A 19,307-nucleotide genomic window follows, 5' to 3' on the forward strand; every position below is an offset into this window, starting at 1 on the left:
CTATGATGACCTGATTATACTAGTCCAATTTTGAAGTTAGAGTCTTCCTTAGCCCCCGTTCACATACAAATCTTTTCACGGTAGTACGAGGGGAGATGAGGGTCCCGGAAGAGGCTCTAAAGGTAAAAAGGTTTTCCTTATTTCTTTTGTAAACCTACCATCTGCTACGGTTGATTTCACTTGTGGATGTTTCACTTAAATATTTTGTAGCATGAGAAGTTTACCATTCAGCTCCAGTTGTCCCAGAAATCTTCAGAACCAGAATTGTCAAAATCTGCATGTGCCAAAAGCGTGGATTCAAAGGTAGCAGATTCTGCAACGGAAGTGCAGCACAAAGCTCCAGAGGCACTGAAGTCGGAGGAGAAAGCCGCAGGTAACCTCAAGGAAAATAAGTTCTTTATACTCGATTGTAAGGAAGTGGCAGCCTTTGTTCTCAAAAACTTGGCCATGTCCATGTACAAATAACTATATGAATGCTAATGGCAATTTCAGAGTGGGTTTTAATGCAGGCAGCGTTTCACTGCAAAGCAGTACAAAACACATTATATGGGGCATTTGTATGTGTGTTTAATGTTTCAGTATATATTTTTAAAGTTTTCTCTCTTTTTTTAAAGGTTTTATTTATTTATTTTTAGAGAGAGGGGAAGGGAAGAAGAAAGAAAGGGAGAGAAACATCAATGTGTGGTTGCCTCTTGCACTCCCCCCCACCACTGGGGACCTGGCCCACAACCCAGGCATGTGCCCTGACTGGGAATTGAACCAACCACCCTTTGGTTCAGAGGCCCACCATGCTCAATCCACTGAGCTACACGAGCCAGGGCTAATGTTTCGATATTTAAGGGAACTAAATGTAGCTTACCTTATAGTATTTTTACTAACTCACGTTTGCTTGCTTTTTCTTCTGGACTGTAATAACTGCAATGAATTAGTAGGAAATATCCACTGGTGCTCTGTCATAATGATCACGTTCATCACGTTCCAGAAACTGTAAACAATGCTTTATATAAATAATTACATTCATACGAAACCAACTTTTAAACTGATAGACGTTACCGAATTTGTTCAAATGTAAACCTATTAATCCTGTTAACAGCTAGTTTAAATTTAGTTCCTCTGTAATGCCTTACAGCTTTACATATTTTTTTTTCCCCACCCCTCGGCCCTTAAATATTTTTTTAAATGGCCACTCATGCCACAATTTACTTTTCTCTTTATATTTAGATTTAATGTGTCACTTCTATATCCCAAAGAGCTGATTACACTGCCGTAAAAAGTTACCGGGCTACAGCAGTTTCATCACTTCAATAGGAGCAAGCGCAAAATTCCACTTATGTGGTCGTGCCCAGCATCGAATAAGGACGTACACAAATACCGAGCTATTTCATTTAAGTGCTTTTCAGCTTTCGGGATGGTCCTTTGTTTTTCATTTAATAAATCAACTAGGCACTTCTAGCGTTCTGCAAAAGCATGTATTTTTTTCTGTTTCATATGCTATAGACAGATTTTTCCCCCCTCTTTCCAGATACTTCTGCCATGCCACGGGGCACTCCATTATATGGGCAGCCTGCATGGTGGGGGGATGGTGAGGTGGATGAAAAAAGAGCTTTCAAGTCCAATGGCAAACCAGAAGAAAAAAATCATGAAGCTGGAACATCAGGTAAAAAAATCGAAGATTATGAGATTCGGGGATATTTGGGGAAGAATTTATTATCAAGCAAAAAATCTGTATACCCTTAAAGGAGATATTTACTATTTAATGTGATAAAAAGTACTTGGTGAACATTTTAATGACATTGACATTTTAATTTAAATTCATTTATTCTGATCGATTCTCATATAAATTTTTCCAGTATCTTTGATAATCATTTCAAAATATTTTTTCAGCTTATTTATGAGATTGTTAAAACAGGAAAGATAATAATGTAATTGGACATTATAAGTATTTTAAAATAATTATTAAAAATGTTTCAATTGGACCAAAATAGGAGATACAAACTAATTTGGTATGTTTTCATTACATTCAGAAAAAGATATAATTGTATTTTAATTTTATTTTTTTAATAGTTTATTTTTTACTGTGCTTTTTCTATTACCATTTATCCCCCTAATGCCCTCTTCCACCTCCACTCACCTCCTCCCCACTGTAACCACCACGTGGGTGTCCATGTCCATGAGTCCTTTTTCTTTTTTGCTCGATCCCTCCACCTCCTAAACCCACACCCCTCAGAGCTGGCAGCCTGCTCTCCATCTATGAGTCTCTCTTTATTTAGCTTGTTGGTTCAGTTTGTTCATTAGATTCTACGTATGAGTGCAATCATATGGTATATGTTTTCCTCTGACTGGCTTATTTCACTTAGCATAGTATTCTCCATGTTTCTCCACGCTGTTGCAAAGGGTAATATTTTCTTTCTCTTTTTACAGCCAAATACTATTGCATTGTGTAAATGTACCATAGTTATTTTATCTACTCATTTACTAATGGACACTTGGTGTAGTAGTTGGTATAGTAATGAGCTAAGTGTCCATAAGCCAGCAAAGCAAGATTTTCAGGAAGTAAATGGCAGTATAAACTGTCAGTCACGTAAGGATTTAGCAAAGACATAAACACAGAAGGTTGAAGCAGGCGCAGTCTGCGGTAACAGCAGATAAGAACCCAGAACTGGAGGAATTAAATAGAGGCCCCAGGGAGCAGTGTGGAAAACCAGCTCTGACTCTGAGTCAAGGGTAGATTCCATCAGAACATTCCTCAATTTTCTACCTTTGACCCTAGTTCTACAAGAGAAATAAGACCTTTTTGTTTAGCTGGAGAATAAGACCACTGGTTCTTTAAATGTGCTCTAATTTTTCCATGACACATCTCAGAAAGCTGGCTTTATCAACATGATTGTACAGTGCCCTAAACTGAAATCAATCAACTTTGCAAATAAATTCCCATCGCAGCTTCCTCGTTTCTAAGACGAGCACAGTTTTCTTCATTCTCAAGCTCAGAAAGGCACTGTTAAGGAGCCTACCCTCGGGTGCAAATAACAGAAATGCTTCCCGAGACTAAACAGGAAAGGCATTTACTGACTTCCATAATTGAATCTCTTCAGGAGTGTTAATGCAGCATCTTAACAGGGACGTCAGCTAGCTAGTCTCTCTTGGTCTCTCGGCCCTTCTGTCCACTGTGGCTGCATACTGGGGAGTGTCCGCCTCATGTACATGGCTGCCTGCCAGCAGCTGTCAGGGTTTATGCTACTTAGATCACAGCCAGTGGAAAATAGAAAAGGTTGCTTCCAGAAGACCCCCAGCAGCTGGAAGAAGAACTTTCCCAAAATTTTCCAGCACCTCTCTCATCTTATTGGCCTCTCACAGGCCCAGGAGTAGGTGGCCTGCTTATTTCTGCACCACTCGCTGGCGAGGGTTACGAGACTATCCTTAAGCCAGTCTGGCCCCCTGAAGCTGAATGTGGGATTACCTGCACCCTAAGGCACAGGAGCCGCGTCAGGGAAGAGCAGATACCCAGGCATGTTGGAGTTCTGTAGCAGCAAGACACAGGAAGCGGGTATTGGAAGGCAATCAGGAATGTCTGTGTCATCTGAAATCTTCGTATCTTCCCTTCCCCTCCCCTAATACATTACCTACCTCTGTTGTCTTTCCTCCCACTAATTCATAATTGAACTTCCTACTTCCAGTTTCAACCCTCCTGCAGTTCATTTTGCATAATATATTTTAGCTGTTATTTTCATTAAAAAAAAACAAAACAAACCTACAGTGGCTGCCTTTTGCCTGCCATATAGATTTTATGTCAGAGTTCTAATTTTGTCCTACTTTCCTGAGAGATCCTTATGTCCCACTACCAATTCTTTTTTAGTACTGTCCACCAATGCCTTCCCCACTAAATTATAATATAATTCCTGCCTACTTTTCTCCCACAGATGTGTACGCACATATATCAGGTGATCGAGTAGTCTAAATAATATATCTGGACATATGTATTGCTAATATGTAACAGATTCATTCACTATTTTGTGCGTATGCCTTCCTATCCAAACTTAAGTTCCTTATTTCATGGATCATGTATTGTCACTGTGCACTAGAGCCACCTAGTAGAGAGAAGAGGAAAAAAATGTACTGATTATTAGGTGGGAAATTGAAAAGAAAACACAGAGTCTAATTTGCCAAATTCTGAAAATAATTGTGATATTGATTTTTATCTTGCCATTAAAAATCCACTTCTCCCCCCTCACACACAAACAACTTTCAAATGAAGTGTATGTGTGATTTTTTTCCTAGAGACAGAAAGGTGATTGATTAACAATGGCTCACACTTCAGTGGCCTTTGCTTATCCAGACACCCTTCTAAGTCCTTTACATATGTTTAGTCATTTGATTCTCAAAGCAGCACCTAAAGGTAGTGTTATTTTCCTTGTTTTATAGGTAAGGAAACTGAGGTGCAGTGATGTGAATTTACTTACCCAGCTAGCAAGTAATGCAGCTGGGATTTGAACCCGGGCAGCTTGACTCCAGAGTCCAGCTCGTAACCCCAAGCAGTTAACCTTTCAGCAGACATTACACATACTTGTACACACACACACACACACACCCAAAAAAGATACACTTCACAGAGAACAAAGATTTAAACAAACACTCCAAAAATAAATTGGCGTGAAAACTTGATCATATCTTGGTATAATAAAGTCAATTTGAAACTGTGAAGCGTCCAGTTTGTAAATGAAACTAAATTCTTAAATGATCATTAGCTTGTCTGGCCTCTCATTGAGTATCATTTCTGCCAGAAGACAGAAACTGTCTCCTAATCTTGGGATTATGGTTGAGTAAGAAGGAATTAAGTGATTTAGATCTTGTGTTAAATAGCTTAAAGCTTGCTGTCAGAGTCGGCTGATTAAGAGCCTTATGAGTCTTGCTTGCTTGCTTATATGCGACTCCTCCACTGTGGTATAAGGATATTGTTTCAGATTTATCGTGTGTAGTTTTTTTTAAATATAGGGTGAGGGAAACAGTTTACTGACCTAATTTGTTATGCCAGCTGTAATGCTGGAATCAATTTGAAAATATATACTAAATGTTCATTTCATTTCATCATTCTGAAATTAAGGTGTTTTCATAAAAAAGAAATCTTTCCAATTGTGAAATACAGATAATTAGTTTAATTATTTCTTCTCTGAGCATATTCTTTTGCTTAGAAAAAAAGGCACTGGCTTCATGGCTACAAATTTTTAGAACGTAAAATCTCAGTACTTAATCATGACAGGTGAACACTCTGGAAAAGATAATCGAGTATCTACTACCTGGTTATTTTTGATGTTCCTCTTTGAGGGCCCCCATGCATCCAGAATCTCTATAGACTTAACCAAATAGCTGAAAAACCCTAGAAGCAAATCTGTGCATCAGAGCAGTCAAGTTCTCCTGAAATTCTGTGAATATTTTGAGTTCTGTTGAGAAAAATTAGTCCTCATTTTAGCTACAGGTATGCTCTTCTACCTGCTAACTGGGTTGAAATATTTATTTGGGTTACAATGGAGGCCTTAAGTGTTGCATACATTTTGAAAAGGTGTATACAACAGTGAGATTTTTGTCTCTTATTATATTGATTTTTAGTCTCATGAAACTAAACTTGAAAATGTACAGGTTGTAACTCCTTTTAAGCAAAAGCGGTTTACCAGTCTCTGTTATTTTAGGCACTTGCATATAGTAGGTCGGATGGATGTCTCACATAGAATAAGCCTTTATACTTACAATCTGTGTCATCTTGAATTAGCGTAATAGTTTACTTAATGAGTACAGAAGAATGAAGGGAACATTTTTTTCTGGATTATATGTAGTACAAGTTTCCCTGAAAGGTCACGCAATCAAAAAATACTTTGAGAAGTAAAGGATATTAATAAAATACCTTAAGAAGTTAAGGATATTATCACCAATTGCTCTGGTTTAGGTAAACATAATTAATTCTAACATAATCAGTTATTAAAGAGTTTTATATATCTAGAATTTAGATGAATAACAGTATTGGTATAAATACAATATTTGTATAAAATTAGTATAAATAAAGCATTAGTATATTATTTAGTTTAATTTAGCATAAACAAAATAGATTTTGAAATGAATGTTAGAGTCATAAATTCCAGTGTGTTCTGCCTTTGTCCTAGGCGAGGAGAGCTGTTTTTACTTCTCTATATTTAGAAGACCCCTAATAATTTTTCTAGGAGTCCTACACTTCCCAAGTATAGTAGGCCCACACTTGACCTGTTTTTCTTATCTTCAGAGAAATAATTCCTTTCCATAATGAGTTTTCCAGATGACTAAACTTAACTTTTGTAACCGACAATTTTTTTTTACAAAATCGAACCATTTTCTGTATTTCTATTAAATGAATTACCCATATCGCTGCCTTTTCAAGCAGAGAAGGCTGAATATAGTTAAAATTGTTGCTTTATGACTTGGAATCATTACGAACGCTGAGTGATGAGGATTGAACTGTGATATGTTACCGTGGTGTCGTGGGAAGAGTTTGAAGGGCTGTGTGTGGCCTTGTGCAGGGCGTGGGTCTGGACTGGCATGCCTTTGAGCCTTGCCTCTGCTCTCGATCGCTGTAGACTTCTCCCTATAACTTGACCCTTACTCCTGCATGATATGTCTGGCCTTGATCCTCACTTCCCCACCCCTCCACGATTGCCACATGTCCTCTGAGCAAGTAGTAAAAAGGCTCTCAAGAGGGACTTCCTCTTTAGCAAAGTTCACACAGAGGAGAGAATAGGCGTTGTCATATCTCTCATGGTTTTTTCAGAGTTAAATTTTGGGTTTTAGCTTTTTGTTTTCTCTGATTCTCAGCTGTCTTAGAGATTTGGGGGAGGGCAAGGAAGAAACATTTAGTTGTGTGCCCACTTGTGCCAGGCTTTGTTCTGGGTAACTTAACATTATCTCATTTTATACTCACCTCACTAAATATTCACAACAATCTTATGGCTAGATATTACTGTTTCCGCATTTTACAGTGAGGACAATGAGAATTAAAGGCTGGTGGAGACAGGACGTGTCTGATTTGAAGCTTTTGTCCCTGCTTTTCACTAAACCAGGCTGCCTAGTTACAACCATGAGAGCCTACAGGCTGCCGTCCCACTCTCTCTTGCTACTTGCCGTGTGAGATAACTGATTCCAGATAAAGCAGGTGTTGACTTGTACAAGTATGAGGTTCCTAGCGCTTGGAGAAAAGGCGATTTTGAAGCAGGACTAGGGGAATGAATGGTAACCTTAAAAACAGTGGTGGGCACTTGTTGATCTCTGCCGTAATGATGTGAAAATTTGTTGAACGTCTGTTAGTATTAACTGGGAGCTATTCATTCACAAAGGAGGAAAATGTTTCTTTGAATGCTGAGTGGCAACTGGATGATAAATCATATGTCCCTGGATGAGCTTTTTCTGGTTGTTGCTAAGTAATTCCTCCACATCATTATATACGGGTATCCAGGTGGCTCTGGTAGAAAGCTGCCTCCCCTTGTCCCTAGCATTTTCTGTTATCTGAAGGATGAGCAAAGCAGTGAATGAATGAGTGAGTACCCGTATATGCTGGTGGTACAGTTTATAAACCAGCGGAGCTGTATGGAAGTGATCAAGTACAGCACATTGTATGGAGTAAATCAGTCACTGTATGAAAAAGTAAAAAAGAAACACTTATTAATAAGTTTATTACTATAGGGGGAGTGGTTAATGCATTTTACTCTTCCAGAAATTTTAAGTGACACGCCTGTAGAGTAAACACTGAAATCCAAGTGGACCATTTATTATTAAGATAAAGATCTACTAACTTTCTAATAAAGAAAATTTTAAAATGTGACTTTAAATTATTAAGATTCTTGTGTAACCTCCCTCAAATAGCATGTAAAATATCTGCTCTGATAATGTAGAGTTTTTCTTGATATAATTTTTGTTCATTTTCAGTGGTGAAAAAACTAAGTAGATTTTGAAAAGGATCATTCTTACATTGAAAATTGTTTTTGCTAGATATTTGTATCTTCTGCGTAGATTTTGTGTGCTTCTTTTTTGAAAAGAAGCTTGTTGTCTTCTATACCCTACCCTACCCCATACATTTGATTACAGAACGTTGCTGTCTCAGTTTCCTATGACCTCAAAGCAAAGAGTGTTGTGATTGCTTCGTATTCAGAGTACTGCCAAGAAGTCAGTTTCAGCCCCTGAAGAATCCCATCAAGATTTAACACTCAAAAAGATTGTTCCAAAAAGAATATAATTCACTTAATTATAAATGATTGGAAACAACTAGGCATCCCTGTATTGATCTCGATTCCTAATAAATGACCTGCAAGTGATTTTGTTATGAGTTTATTTTTAAAAGCAATGCTTTTTGAGCTTTCAGGAAATAGTTTTCACTTGAACTCACTCTTTACCATCTTGATAATAGACACGGTCATTTGCTTCCTGAAACCCAGGGCAGTTTAATCTTATATGTCTATATAGTTTGCACTTGCACTTCTAATAACACGTACTTAAAACATTTCAGTTATCATTTTCATTTGTATACCTTTATATATTTTATGTATAAATGTGTTTCTTTTTATACTTTTATATGCATTTCTGCGCCAACAGAAGAATCATGAAAGTGTTCCAGAGGTGTTTGCTTCTTCCGCCCACTCTTGTTGATCTGAGATTTACAGTTCAGCTTCTCTGCACAGATTTTTGACACTTGTGCATATTCTGTTGTATAGAAATGTACACGTTTCCTCCTGCGATTAATGGCTGGCATCTGAATTTCTATTTTTATCTTATTTTTTCACACCGCTGCTTGGATTGCAATGCTACAGGCACGCCACATGTTTTGTCTTTAACATTCTCTTCTCTTTATAAAATGTATCTTCTTGCAAGAGTCGCACATCAGCATATTATTTGGTCATTCTAAAAGTAATGGTTCTGAATGTAGTGGTGAAGAATGGTAAGTGGAATCATTACTTCTGGCACATCGCTCACACATTGGCTTCATGTTTGTTTCCTCGCTTGAACACGTGCTCTCCTTGGGAGCTCTGCTTGTGTTCACAGATATTTCGGTTCATTCTCCTCACTTGATAAGGACCCTCATACTTTTTTCTGTCACTTGCGATATATAATATATACATTGAACATGCATCTTCATCTGCATTTGATTTCAATCCTTTTGCACGTCAATGATTTCTAGATCCAAGTTGGAAAAAATATGGCCCTAGCCATTCCAGATCCATCTCTTAACTGCTTTGCCGTCCTTTACCACTGCTGCCGCTTAGCTAGCGTCTCCTGTCGGTACCTGGGCACCATGTTTACTACCAAAATGATTTCCTCTTTGCGACATTTGCCGTTGTTCTTCATCCAGACTGTGCTCTGACTTCTGGTTCTCTTGAAATACAAATGGCCGTTACTGTACTCCCTCAAATGCTAGAAGCTCCCAAGTATTTTGAATTTTCTCTTATTTTTCTCATTAGGGTGCAGTTTAGATGCCAAGCAAGTTGAGGAACAATCTGCAGCTGCAAATGAAGAAGTACTTTTTCCTTTCTGTAGGGAACCAAGTTACTTTGAGATCCCTACAAAAGAATTTCAGCAACCATCACAATTAACTGAAAGCACCATTCATGAAATCCCAACAAAAGACACAACGAGTTCCCACACGACAGGTGCAGGGCATGCTTCCTTTACCATTGAATTTGATGACAGTACCCCAGGGAAGGTAACTATTAGAGACCATGTGACGAAATTTACTTCTGAGCAGCGGCACAAGTCCAAGAAGGCTGCTCCTGGAACTCAAGACCTGCCGGGGATTCAGAGCGGAATGATGGCACCGGAAAACAAAGTAGCTGACTGGCTAGCCCAGAATAACCCTCCGCAGATGGTCTGGGAAAGAACGGAAGAGGATTGCAAGAGTATTAAAAGTGACGTTCCAGTTTACTTGAAAAGGTTGAAAGGTAAAGTGAATTGATCATTTCAGAACTTCCTATATTATGCTAAAGAAAATGCAGTCTTCACAGTTACCAAACTACTATTGCATAACTAATTACGGGGCAGAGAACTGCTTTTTCAAAGGTTTATGTTTTCTTTTAAAGCTCCAAAGCACGCCATACTGCCATGGCCAACTTACTCATTCAACACAGTCAGCCTTCATTTTCTTGCCAAAACCAGATTGGTTTTGTAAATGTAGATTTATGCCACTAAATATGTCTCTTTTTCCTGCGGAAATCAAAGTTTTATCTAGTTCACCAGTAGAATTCCCTAGAAGACCATTCTCATCATTTTCTTGACTTAAGGAAAAGATATTCAATTCTATTCTTCTCAATTGTGATTCTTCCAGTAAAATGTCACTTTCTAAATTTTTGAAAATTTTAATCCATTTGATAATAGGTCAAAAGTTCTTTGCTAATATAGCTGCATTGTTGACAGGGTGTTTCAAACTGTTCTCAGTGGTTACTCATGAAACAAGAAATTTGGGCATAGAGGTAACTTACTGGGAATTAATTGAATTAAATTTTTTTCAATAGTCAGGCTTTTATGAAAATCACAATTGAATTATTTATTTGTGAAATGGTTTTTGTATCTGCTTTATTAGTGTAACAAATAGCCGAAAATTGCAAAATCTTTGTATTTGTGCATCGAGGTATTAGCTAATCAAATTTTTCCATTGGTTTCGCTAATTAAATTTACTTTACAGTTTTGTATTACTCTATATTTCATTGAATAAGCTATCTATAAGGGAAATGGTTGTATGTTGACCTGATTATTCTGTTACTATACAAGGAGTTAATGAACATTTAAAACAGTGCTCATTGCGGCCAGAAACTACATAGTACTTACCTCGTATTCCTAACACTTCCCCTGAGACTCAACTACGCGATAGGTCCTCAGTGATTAGAATGAACAATCCATGGCAAGGCTGGCTCTTGCTTAACTCATACTTTATGCCCCGGGAATCTGATCAAGTGATGAAGAAATGCCTATTTCTGATTCGCTTTGAAGGTATTTCAGGATAGTGAGCTGGTGAGATTTTACCTAAATCTTCGATGAGGCCTCTCGCTATATTTGATTATAATCATCAGCAATTCCCTGGGATGTGCTTTGACATGTGATTGTTATCTTGTACTTCTACTAAGTAACATTAAATACAGAGTTGGGCCCTGTACATGTATGTGTAGGTTAAAGCTTACAAACAGAAGCTACCCATTGGTAAACCAACCCGTTTATGGATTTGGATAAATAATACTGACATTCTAGTGTAATATACAAGGTAGCATAAACCTTGAAAATGTAGAAGTAACATCATCTTTTTCAAACCACTCTTAATAACTGTATAAAAAGGGAGCTAAAAGATCCTTTTTAAAAGCTACCATTTAAAAATATATCCTTTATTGTAACTATTTTTCAGTCATTACACTATTTTCTATATTCGCTGTTATTTTGAAGCCATCGTTCTGTGACGTTCTCTGTTCGTGAGCAAGCCTAATTCCAAGGAGAGGCATTAACGCCCATATTCACACTCTGGCTATACAAGTAGAGGGTCCGGCGGGAGGAAGGCCTGCTGGAGCGTGGTTGGTAGGGTACGTGAATGTCTCGCACGAGATAGACAGCAGTTTGAACATTTCTCCTAAAATGTTCTATGGTATTCTTGAATGTGATACTGTTATGTTACAGAATCACATGCTTATGATTTTGTAATAAAAAATTTTGTAACAAAAAAGGGGTGTTATTTGTGCCGGACTCTGTATATTTGAAAGCCCTATCAGACATTGTGCAATCAAATCACTATCATTCCTCAAAGTTGATTTAGAGGTAGACATATATTCTATGCTGCCATTGCTTAGAACCCTTCTTTTGAATTATGCCTTCAAGCCACTTTTTTAGCCACCTAAATATGTCTTTGTGAATATAACTCAGTTTGGTCCAAAATATATCCGTTCTATTACTCCAGATATATTTACAAATGATATTTGATGTTTTCCCAGAAACTTGAAAATAGGCAAGACAAAACAAAAAAACTTTGCTCCTGCAAGAGTAAAGTGCACGTGCTTCGGGACAGTGAAGAAAATAACATTCACAAAGACCATATCCTTTTACTGTCTAGGGAGTTGCAGCTTCTTTCGGCCACAGCTACCGACATAGTACAGTTAACCTACCCTAAAAAGTACTTAAAGAACGGCAGCCTATTTAGGCGTGGTTAAGCATAGACAATACAGAAAGAAGCTTGGTGAGGAGAGTTTCCTGGGGATTTTTTTTTTTTGGTGTGTGAAAACAGAAATTGCAGTTCTGATCAGATGTCTGACCTTGTGTGACATTGAAAAATACAAGCAGAAATAATACATTTTCCAAAGAGGAAAATGGCGACTCTTTAAATTAAAATAGAATTTTAAAACTATAACTTAAAGGAAAGATACTGAAAGGGCCTGATAGCACTAAGTGCCAAATTTTATACATCGCTACGAGGACTAAATTCTGTAAAAATGGTGTTTCCATGTTGTGTGTGTGTAATATTGGGTTATTTGCACTTCTTATGCAGGAAATATTGGAGTTTAGTTATATCCAGCTCTTACAAATTGGATTTCTTTCAATATATCCAACGCAACAACGACATAGTTTGTAAAAGATCATGTTTTTAATGAGTTTGTGTTTGAACTAGTGGCTTTGTTTGGTTTTGCATTCCGTGTGCTATCCCTAATTCTTGGCTTAATTACCTGAGGCGAGGAGTCTGTTAATTAAACAAATGGCTTTTTTCTTTCCAGATTGCATTTTGAATAGCTGCTAATTTAAAGACAGGTTCAGATTTGTTGTCGTAGCTGTTGTTTATAATATTACTCACCATCGCTGTGCTGAGAGTGCTCCCCTAAACCCCTCGTTTCCATCCTAACTCCCTTGGTGCCCCTCGCCCACTTCCAAAACTTCACCCTGTTTGTTGTACGTGCTTTGCCTTTCTCTCTTCTGAGGCTTCTCAGCTAGTCTTCTTTTGCTAAGTCATTGGCACCAGTTGGTAACCTCTGACTTTATTAGGACAAGAATAAATATTAAAACCCGTGAATATTAAAACTCAGTTGTTTCCTAGGACAAATGTGTCGTCCCTCCCAGCCTCCAAGTCTTTCATTCTGATTGTTATCTCTGATGCCACATTATTTAACATGTCTTCAAATTTAAACCTGTAGCCCAGGAGCATGTATAAATCAGATTTGGTCCGGGAAGCCCTGGTGGACTACAATCATTTGTAGCTTTTTTCTGAGGAAGCCAGCCTCGAAGCCCTCATTTATGCTCCGGTCCTTAACACGCAGAGAGTGACTCTGGACTTTCTAATAATTGTATGCTATAATAATATAATAATCCTTTAACTATTCTCATGTTATTATTTATATAATGAGAATTCTAAATCAGGGGAAAATTAAGTAATTTTCATAAAGTTTTACATTTAATTCCTAATACAACTATGAAGGGTAGCAAAAACCTCTGTTAGAAAGCTGATGTTTCAATATTCAAATACATTCTAAGTTGACTCTGTTTGCTTTATGGTGAAGACAAGTAGATTTTTCTATGGTTATGTTTAACACCATGCCATTTGCCCAGTAGATGCTTGATTTATATAGGATTTTATAGACAGACATTTTAGCATGCTCTCTTTAACTCTTTGAGGCCACCAGAGTTTAGAGCTCAAATGCAAATACTCAAAAATTCTCATAGCTAGAAAGACATCTGTAAACAATTGTATACTAATTGGCAGGAACTAGAAAGATGCTATACTTAAGGATGTAGCGGATATCATCAAAAGTCAGATGGATCGCATGTTTATGGCATTTGTAATCTCTTTTCCTGTGTGATGATAAGCATTTCAGTGGGATTACCCTTTTCCCATCTCTTCCTCTGTAATGCTAGACACATTTTGGATTGCTTAAATAAGGTAAATAAGGTACAAGGTAGGAGTAATGTTTATTAATATTGCAAACACAGACTCTCATGGATGATAGAGCATTGCTTATCTTTTAAGGCATCGATGCATCACTATAAAGTTAAAGTTTGGAGAAAGAAAGACGGTCCTGTTCAGTGCGTAAAGGAGCTCATTGTTGGGTGATACAATCTGAATGTGGGCACTGCGGTGGAGGGGAGTTTGCAGAGCCTGTTACTGAAGAGAACATATGACTTTGGGTCGAAAAGGGGACGGGGCAGAACAAATGACACTTTTGTGTATGCTGCTTATTTTCTACATGGGAGTTCTTCCTTCTCTATTATGTGGTTTCCTTTTCACGCCCAGGAAATAAGCACGACGATGGCACACAGAGCGATTCCGAAAACGCCGGGGCTCACCGGCGCTGCAGCAAACGGGCGACTCTGGAGGAACACTTCCGGCGCCACCACTCAGAGCAGAAAAGGCTGCTGAAGGCCCAGGCTCCCGACAAGCATCAAGACCAGGCTGTTGTAAGTCAAACTGCTTTTATGGTTGCATTCTTTGATGAAGACAATCCCCGAAAAAGAAGGTCACATTCCTTTTCTCTGAGTGCGGGCATCCTGTGCGAGGACACTACTTACTCAACACCACATACAAAACTTGAAAAGCCCAAATCTCCAACAGCAGACGCCAAAGTGGTTTCTTTGTCTTTACAGACTAGCTCTGCGCATCACAGAGGGGGGCATGGTGTCCTGCATGGGAAATTGTTAAAACAGAAATCAGAGGAGCCAGCGGTGTCAATCCCCTTCCTACAAACTGCATTGTTAAGAAGTTCAGGGAGTCTCGGGCACAGACCCAGCCAGGAGATGGATAAAATGTTAAAAAATCAAGCCACTTCTGCTACTTCTGAAAAGGATAATGATGATGACCAAAGTGACAAGGGTACTTATACCATTGAGTTAGAGAATCCCAACAGTGAGGAAGTGGAAGCAAGAAAGATGATTGACAAGGTAAATAACTGAAATTCGGGTATGATGTTAGTTTTCGTGGGGTGTGTTTGACGTTGGAAATTGTTGGCGAGTCAGCACGAGATGCTCTCATGCAGTCAGCGGTGTTGGAACTTTAGGGTTTGTTAGGGGACTGCGAGACTGACAATAAAGCCAGCATCCCTTCCGACTTTATTCCGCTTACATTCTGAACACAGGTGAAGTCCTGAACATTTAAACTGTGGGACCTATTAATGTTGTGTAAATTTAAGATAGGATTTTAAAATAGTATCCTTTGTTTGACCACTCTCATTTGCATTTATTTGAAACTAAAAAGCAAAAAAACCCCAGATTGCTATGACTCTTGTTAATATTCATGTAAACATCAATGCTAGCTGATGATAGTTAATCACAGGTTCCCTGCCTACAATTTCATGTTGGAAGCAGATGAAAATGCATGTGTTTTAATCCATTTTGTTTAATCAATTTGTCTCTGATACTCTGAGTTTAGCAAGTATATGCGCAGGCATGATTATCATTTCCATTTCAGATCTGTTCTGTTGCTGGTTAATATGTGTAATGATTGTCATATGGGCTAAAAAGTGGGTTTTCTCCGTTTTGCTCATGGTAATGGAAAGTTGACTTTACAGTCAGCTGTTTCTTTTACTCCTGGGAAAATAGCAACCTAAGCTTGGTTAAACCATCTCTTAAATTCTTGTTACTCAGCATTTGAGCAACATTAGCATTACTTGAGAGCATGCTAGAAATACAGACTCCCAGGCCCACGCTACACATACTGAATCAGAATCTGATTTGGATGCGCGTTAACATGAGACGCACGGGTTTAAATGATGGGTTTACAGAGTGGGCTCTCAGGGAGTGGACAAGGTAACCCTGTGGGATACGTGCGAACTATCAGCACTTACGTTTTCTTTTATCTCATTGTTTATATTGCCATTCGGGAGTGTGTTCTGTAGTTACACTGAGGCAGGTATGTAATTTCTAAACATGCATTTATTGAGCACGTGCTCCATATTTTTTACTGTTGAGATGGGCAGCTCCAAACCTTGGGGACCCATGAGTCCAGGGACTAGTGGTGATGGGAGCAGTGTTATGATGGTTGTTCATAAGAGAGGTTTGGCAGGTAAGAAACAGATGAACCAAGTGGGCTTTATGATCATATTATAATAAAGGAAGCCCAAGGACACAGGGATAGCGTAGAAAATGACTCTTGGGGATTGAGAACTATTTTGATCTTCGGGAATTGATAATGACATTTTTTTCCGATTATTTTAAAGTTCATAAGTTTTCCTCTATGGAAAACAAGTATATTCCTATTTAAAATACAGTCAAATAGAGCATAGAAAAATGGGTTTTGAAAAAACGAGAATGGTAAGAAGTTTTAAATTCAGATTAATATTTTATGCCTATGATTGGAGTATGGATATATTATTTATAGTGATCAGTGTTTTCCGTGCTAAAAGGTACTGCAGCAAGGGATTATACTACAGTATAATGTGAACATTTGCAGATGGACACATCTGGGTGGGATTAAATAGAAACCCTCCGTGTACCAGATGTATGCCCTTGAGTAAACGGACCTCTTTAAGCCTCTGTTTCTTTTTGCTCTAAAATGGAAGAGCTTTCCCTAGGTTATAAAAAGAATTCAATAAAATATATATATAATGCTTTTCACCATGCCTATCTTTTTTTTTTAACAGTTTTTAAAAAAGATTTTCTTTATTTATTTTTAGAGAGAGGGGAAGGGAAGAAGAGAGAGGGAGAGAAACATCAATGTGTGGTTGCCTCTTGCATGCCCCCTACTGGGGATCTGACACACAACCCAGGCATGTGCCTTGACTGGGAATCAAACCAGCGACCCTTTGGTTCTCAGGCTGGCGCTCAATCCACTGAGCCACACCAGGCAGGGCCACCATGCCTATCTTATAATAAGAGGTCTATAAATGTTAACATCCTTACTAGAAGTTTCCATATACGAATCTTTACCCAATGCACTGAATCCTGGGAAGTTCTTTCAGCACCCAGGAGATCAGGTCTGAACCCCAAGGGGAAGTTCCAGTGCAAGGGAGCAGCCTGGCCAGAATGGCAGGGAGCCCAGAAAGCAGTCGCTGTGACAGCTGAGACTCTTTAGGAAACTGCTAGGAGGAGGGTGCCCACCAAACCTGGTGTCCACCTGCTGTCTGTCGTTATCCAAAGCATCTTCTTTTTCCTTCTCAAAGAGAGTCTCGGTTTCAATGACAAATTGCATGGTCACACTACGGATCCAGAAAACCAAGATGTTTAGGCAGGATTTGTTTAAGGGAGTAATGGCACTATGTGCCTGAGCAGGTAATTCATAGTCATTCTTAGTTTGCATAAACCAGAAAACAGAGCTGAGGCTGTAGGAGTCGGGATATGGAAGAGTCTCTGCATCAGCTTGTGAACGCCAAAGGAGAAGCTGAGGCTCCAGTAGCTGCGGCTAAAGCCAGAATGCCAGTTCAGGCCAACTAAATTCAGGCTCTGGGGAAACCGAAGCAGGAAAGTAGGAATCAATATCTGAGAAAGATGAGGAGACCTATGGGTGTGGAGAAAACAAAGCCAGGAATGGCCAGAATCGAGGCATAAGAAGAACTTGGGGAGGAGTAAATACAGGCGTCATACCCAGTGGCTGGTGAGTTCTGCCACCGATTTCCTTTCAGCCTTTGAACTTGGGGGATGTGGGATGGACGTAGGGGCCATTGGCTCTGTCCATCTGAATTCAATTGTTGTTTGGTCCTGAAAACTTCTCTGTGTCCTTCTTCCTTTATTCCTCCATCATGTGAGAGCTGGTGTATTTCACTGATTTATTTATTTCGCAGTCTTTATTCAACATCAGCTACACCAGGCTTTATGTTAGGAGAGATTTCAACTGAAAAGACAGAGTTCTTCCCTTCAAGAAACGAGTATGTAGAGAGATGGAACCGCACAAGTAAAAACCCGAATTAAAAATAGTGCGATGAATATTCTGGTAGACATAAGCTGTTGGAGGAAGGGCAGGAGCAGCTTCCCAGAGGGAGTCTCAGGTTAAACGTCCCTTCCTCCTAAAGAGAGGTCTTAGCTGTGCAGTTAGAGAAACCTTCCTACTTACTGTCCAATCAGCTTGTGTTGTTTTAATCATATGCTTTATCACTACTTAAAAGTTTCCTATTTATTTATTCACCTCCTCACTCCCTTATCTCTCTCTGTCTCTCTCTGTCTCTCTCTCTCTCTCACACACACACACACACACACACACACACACACACACGAGAGTATTAACTCTGTGACTGCGGGAACTCCAGGGCTGCTAGTGCCTGGTATTTTATACGTTCTCAATAAAAATGGAACTTAACTGCCAACTGAGCTCATTTTGAAACAGGTGGAATTAATCCCATAACAGGCATGGCTCAAAAGGGTTTTCCACATGTTGCAACGTGTTCCAAAACACGAGAGGCCGGGGGACTCGTTCGGGGAACCACTGTTACTTGTAGAGAGACGAGGCTGGACTAGATTTTGGAGGCTCTTGCACATTATCGTAAGGACTCTATGTTTTTTTTAATGCTGAAGGCAGTGGGGATTCACTGAAAACTTTTAAGTAGGACAGCGACAATGTAGTCACTGTCGGAAGTGTGAAGCACGAATTGAAAACGGGCAAGACCAGGAGCGGAGAAGGCAATTAAAAAACTGCTGATTTGCCCAACAGTCACTTGAATAGAAATGTCTGCATCTTAGGCAAGAGGTTTGGGCTAAAATCCTAATTTGGGAATTATTAGAGAGTAGCTGAAGGCGAAATAATACATGAGTTCACCTAGAAAGAAGGCACAGTGTGAGAGGAGAGAAAGTAGGAAATTCTCAGCAACACCAGCACTGATGGACAGAGGAGCCTGAAAAAGATCAAACAGGAATAAGAGAAATAGCGTCTTGGAACCCAAAACAGAATCAAAAACGAGTGAGTAAGCAAGAGTATCACATAGCACATACTAATGATGTTAGTGTGATACTTAACATACCGAACGATGTTCAGTATGATAAGCACTGAATGCCTTAGTTTTCCCCCAAAATACATTCTATTCCTGGGTCTAAGGGAGATAAGCTGGACATATATTAGCACATTAACTTGGAAGACATTGTGTACAGTTTAAAAAGAGTCTTTTTAAAGAGATGACCAAGGAGAAATGGCTCATCTTTGTTTTTCTGTGCTGGTTGTAGTTCAATGGCAGTGAGAGATCCGTTCCCCAAACCCCAAGTGATGGGTTACAGCATTTTGATTTATATTTTTGTGCTGTGTGTTTGTCAGTAGGTAATCTTAGTTTATGCATTGTGTCCAAATTTTACTTCTTAGAGTATTAATACGAATGCCTGTTATTTATAAAGATCTGTTAAGTCTCACATCTAAGCTTCCATGGAGAAAGCGCTGT

The 19,307-nt window shown here is 38.9% G+C and overlaps 1 protein-coding gene across 9 annotated transcripts in view; it reads left to right on the top strand.

The window, feature by feature from the left end:
- CEP170 (centrosomal protein 170) overlaps window positions 1-19,307 on the top strand; it is a 98,621-nt gene that overhangs the window by 40,376 nt on the left and 38,938 nt on the right. For 5 of the 9 annotated variants that reach the window (XM_045184481.3, XM_024575971.4, XM_045184482.3 and 2 more), the window contains exons 5-10: window positions 64-122; window positions 211-373; window positions 1,523-1,657; window positions 9,465-9,941; window positions 14,252-14,415; window positions 14,602-14,895. In XM_045184481.3, coding sequence (XP_045040416.2) covers window positions 64-122; window positions 211-373; window positions 1,523-1,657; window positions 9,465-9,941; window positions 14,252-14,415; window positions 14,602-14,895 — 1,292 coding nt within the window. The remainder of the gene's footprint in view (window positions 1-63; window positions 123-210; window positions 374-1,522; window positions 1,658-9,464; window positions 9,942-14,251; window positions 14,416-14,601; window positions 14,896-19,307) is intronic. The other 4 variants (XM_045184485.3, XM_045184486.3, XM_045184487.3 and 1 more) reach the window with 1 other exon arrangement.

The sequence above is a fragment of the Desmodus rotundus genome, chromosome 10, assembly GCF_022682495.2.
Source record: "Desmodus rotundus isolate HL8 chromosome 10, HLdesRot8A.1, whole genome shotgun sequence".
Taxonomy (NCBI): Eukaryota; Metazoa; Chordata; class Mammalia; order Chiroptera; family Phyllostomidae; genus Desmodus; species Desmodus rotundus.